The 5,000-nt window shown below is 41.7% G+C and overlaps 1 protein-coding gene across 1 annotated transcript in view; it reads right to left on the reverse strand.

Moving 5' to 3' along the window:
* LOC119572224 (growth hormone secretagogue receptor type 1-like) overlaps positions 1-5,000 on the reverse strand; it is a 71,572-nt gene that overhangs the window by 665 nt on the left and 65,907 nt on the right. The window contains exons 2-3 of the mRNA XM_037919204.1: positions 1,011-1,191; positions 1-356 (exon numbers count right to left, since the gene is read on the reverse strand). The exon at positions 1-356 is cut by the window's left edge and continues 665 nt beyond it. Of these exons, the coding sequence (XP_037775132.1) occupies positions 1-356; positions 1,011-1,191 (537 nt within the window). The remainder of the gene's footprint in view (positions 357-1,010; positions 1,192-5,000) is intronic.

A 5,000-nucleotide genomic window follows, 5' to 3' on the forward strand; every position in this document is an offset into this window, starting at 1 on the left:
GCCAGGTGATGGTATCGAGGGGCACAGCAATGATCCACAGGTAGAGAACTCGCATCGGCATCAAACACAGAAAGAAAAACACCACAACCGTGGCCAGCATGATCACCACTTGCCGCCGAGCCCTCATCTGGGGGTTTTCCTTCTTGTGAGTGAGCTCGTAGGTGTCGATGAGCAACTGTCGGGCGATCACGCTGTACAGGCCCACCAAAAGCAGCAGCGGCACGAAAAAGAAGAGCACAGACGACGCTATGATGTATGACTTGTTCCACAGTGTCTCGATGGGCGTGATGCAGTTCGGTCTTGTAGAGCCGTCGTAATACCTGACGTAGTCATACTGAACGATCCTCAACATGGGTCTGCGGAAGAGGAGGGCCCTGGATTATACTCTACAATCGCTAAAGAAATCTTTCACAATCAGATATATTCTCGTGAAGAATAAAGATAACCACATAAACAGACAGACAGGCAGATGTGAATATGTAGATCTAAATATTTACAGATGTGTGCAGTGCGACAGATCAAGACGTTATTACACTTTTGTGTACATGCGGTGTACATGTGGGAGATTGAGGCCCTCGTTTTGCGTATGCCTCAGAGGCGATTCATTATCTTTGGGGGATAATGCAGTAATATTCTCATTACAGAAGAAGGCTATGAAACAATATATTAATAAAAAAAATGGAACACTAAGAAGACTGGGATAATAACAATGGGATTGCCGTTGATAGTTATATCAGTGATAATAACAATGCCATTAAAACTTGCATTAATAATGGTGATGGCAATGGTAATTAGGAGGAGGAGGAGGAGGAGGTGATTGTGATGATGGCATTCATAATAACATGAGTAATTTCTGTCATTTATTCTAAAATTAACCGTAATTAACCGTAATAAAATGACATAATAGCTTTTATCACGATAACAACATTACTGATGAAGAAATGCTGATTAGGGCACTACTACCAACTATTATGATTGTGTCATCAACTAAGAGCGGTAGGGCGCCGTACCCGGCAGAGAGGAAGGCTAGTGTCCAGATGACGGCGATCGCAGCGGTGGCCTTGGCGCGCGTGCAGCGGTAGCCGGCCTGCAGCGGCTGGCAGATCACGTGGTAGCGCTCGAGGGAGATGACGAGCAGGGACAGCACGGAGGCATGCACGACGCTCAGCTCCACATACGGCACAATCTTACCTAGGGAAACAAAATATGATGTCAGACGTCTTCATTTATTTTAAAACTAATGTGATTTAATGTTGATTTTAAGATAATAGTTTAGGTGATTTGTTTTTATTTCCTTTTGCAATTGTTCATTATAGTGATGATGTACTAAAGAGGATGTAAAACCAGATGTCTACAACATATGATAGGCACACATGTTTACTTAGTCTTTTATCCAATATTATCAACAGGAAAGTCATAAACAGCCATTATCTGTATACCCCCCTCCCCCCTCCAACTCTCTGCCTCTCTTTCCCCGCTCTTCTTAAATCGGAAATTCATGGGAGGGCACAACTGCAGTTATTGGGATCCTGAAACTCGAATACTGCGCTGTCCCACGCCGGAAGAAGCAACGCTGTGAGGGGAACCTGTTGCCAGAGAAACCAACAGACTATATTATCTGCTCAATATTCTTGTCTGCATACAAACACCCATATTCGAAATGTAATGAATAGGAATGGATATGAAGGGGCCCATCTCAAATATTCAACATTTAAACAAACTTTCAGGTGCTCCCTAGCTTGTAGAAAAAGGAAAGGAAAAAAAAAATCTATAAACTTCAATACATTCTCCAACATTCCATCACCAGAGCAAGTTTCGATGTGGACTCACTGTTCACTAACGTTTCCCTGCAGGAAACGACGAATATAATAGCTAATTATTTGGACACTATCCATCTGAACAAATTTGTCTATCTAAAGATAACTTCAAAAAACAATTCACATTTAATGATTGCTGGGATGGTAGAGTGAAGGTGAGATGGAGGGGCGGTACAGTGAAGACGAGATCGAGGGATGGCAGAGTGAAGGTGAGGTTGAGGGAGGCAGAGTGAAGGTGAGGTTGAGGGATGGCAGAGTGAAAGTAATATGGAAGGATAGCAGAGTGAAAGTGAGGTGGAGGGAGGCAGAGTGAAGGTGAGGTTGAGGGATGGCAAAGTGAAAGTAATATGGAAGGATAGCAGAGTGAAAGTGAGGTGGAGGGAGGCAGAGTGAAGGTGAGGTTGAGGGATGGCAGAGTGAAAGTAATATGGAAGGATAGCAGAGTGAAAGTGAGGTGGAGGGAGGCAGAGTGAAGGTGAGGTGGAGGGAGGCAGAGTGAAGGTGAAGTGGAGGGAGGCAGAGTGAAGGTGAGGTGGAGGGAGGCAGAGTGAAGGTGAGGTGGAGGAGAGTCAGAGTGAATGTGAGGTGGAGCGGAGGCAGAGTGTAAATATTGAAAACATATTTTTTTCTTTCAGTATCATAATTTATGAAAAAGAAATCGCAGAAAAAAATAAGGTAATCGACTATCGAGAAAAGGGAATCCATTTGAATATTTTTCTTTTTTTTTACGTAAGTGATTACGTATCATCGATTACGCCCACCCTTAGCTAACCGTATAAGCTAGCATCTTAATTCTTTGCGTGTGTATGCATGTTTCCATGAGTACTGTGTCTGTCTTTATGATCACATACATACACATTTATATACATATAAGGTAAATCGAATGCAACGGTCGACTTTGAAGAGTCTGAGAGTCTCACGTCTCTCATGGTGTTGAAAAATATTAGTTCTAAAAGAATTAAAGATCCACTGTTTAGTGTAACAGTGAAGAGCAACATACACGCGTATACAGTCATGTATACACATGTGCGTATACACGGTATATGAGTGTGTATAGAAGTCCCAGGTAAACTGCTGGTGAGACTCATCCTACACCTTGAAAACAACCAAACACACAACTCTTCCTCATCTCACCGTCAGCCTCCCGGACTCTCGCGCGCCCTGACATCTCACAGCCCGGTCAACGCTTGCAGCAGTCGTCCTCTCTACATGTCTCTATGTACATACGTTCACTTATTTCTGTTTTATTGTTTCATTTTACGTTGCTTCCTATAAGTCACTTCTGTTTGAGTTTGCCCTTTGACCCCGTCCTCTCGTCTGCGATTCATTTATACGCAGATTATTTCTCTCTTCTTCTGTGGGTTTCATGGTCACTTATATCATTTAAACTTATCTCCTATTTTTTCTCTTGCTTTTTTGTCACTTTTTTTTTATCTACGGAAGTTTACTCTCATTTTAAGAAATGTGTGTTTTCACTTCATATTTTATCCATTGTACTTCCTTCTATGTACTCCACATTATACATGTATTTTTTAATGTTTTGTCTCGTTATGAAGGTTATTTTATATTTGATTTTACTCTCTTCCTATTGTTTTTGTACAAACCTTATGTTTTACGAACGATGTTTGGCGTGGCTTATGACGTCACGAACTTTATAAATGTAAGCCGCGTTGAGCGGGAAATAAATTAATTCTCCTCGAAACAACGGCGTTTTGCTCCGCTCTTGGGTGATTTTCCTTTGCTGGGCAGAAGGTGGAAAACTCGGCCGGTCGGGGCATCACACCACACGGGAAAAAACGAGTTAAGTTCTGTTTTCCTGGCTGTTTCCGTTGTGCATAGGAGCTGGACATGGTTCTTTGTTTTTAAAATAAATATAAGCCAGAGTTTCATAGATTTCGCATGCCGTACTAGGCTTGTGAATACAGTAATATAGTGAATATATATTTTTTTCATTGTTTTATTCAATTTAAATTTAGTTAACATTGTTCTCGTGCTATAATGCCGAGGTCTATATTCAGGCAGTCATTTGGTTTTAAATTCTCGCTACCACTTCCTAGGAATCTATTTGACAGTGAACCCCTTCGAAATTAATACTGGCTACGGAGCCACAATACCCCTCCACAGAACCAACACCATACAGCACACACACACACACACACACACACACACACACACACACACACACACACACACACACACACACACACACACACACACACACACACACACACATATATATATATATATATATATATATATATTATATATATATATATATATATATATATATATAACAAATAAAATCAGAGGTCATCCTCAGAATCCCCAACAGACTGGCTACGTATTAAATACATCATTGGCAAATGAAGCAACCATCTGTCCCACCAGACCCCATGTGTGCGGTGTGGATTAGCCAATTACGGGGGAGAGAGGGCCGGTCACTCAAAGGTATAAATTCGGCGGCGCTGTGACCTTGATCAACTCTTTACCGCGGCTAAACCGTCCCTTAAAGCCCAGGATGAGGTCTCTTGGCTAAACAGTATTTCTACCGCCGTATTTAGTCCGTTAAGGCCGTGCTTATTTCAGAGTAGTCAAACTGTATATATAGCTGTGATTAGTTCGTTAAGGTTTATAGTCAGCGGAAGACAAGACTAGAGAGGATATTGTATAATATTAAAGCTTAAATGTTAATCCCATTCTAGTGTTTTATTTTATTAATTTTTTTGAGGCTTACAAGTAGTTTTTTACAACAGAACTATGAAAATAAACAAACATTTGTCAGTTAAACATAAAGACATAATATATTTTAGAAAGTACACATATCAATAGTATTTATAGTATGAAAAAGACGATGATATAAGTACATTTCAGGGGAGATTACGATATTACTACAAGCCAACCTTTAGGTTCCAAACAAAGATGCCTATCTTGTAGGTGGAATGACATCCCCTCTGGTCTCTCCTCAGGGGCTTCACCTACCCACGCGTTTGCCGTGCGTGGCACCCATGTGCGGTATGGAGACGGGAGTCCTGGAGGTTGAGCGATACCATGTATGAGTATACCCTGTAGCTAGCAACACGCCTCTTTGGTCCCTTTTTCCAACAAGACGGGTGGTCTGACCCTGGCTCGTTCAGGTCAATCGGCTGGTCTCCTTCGGGACGTTAGGGTCAAACAGTCTTGGCA

This window comes from Penaeus monodon, chromosome 1 (genome assembly GCF_015228065.2).
Source record: "Penaeus monodon isolate SGIC_2016 chromosome 1, NSTDA_Pmon_1, whole genome shotgun sequence".
NCBI classification, from domain to species: Eukaryota; Metazoa; Arthropoda; class Malacostraca; order Decapoda; family Penaeidae; genus Penaeus; species Penaeus monodon.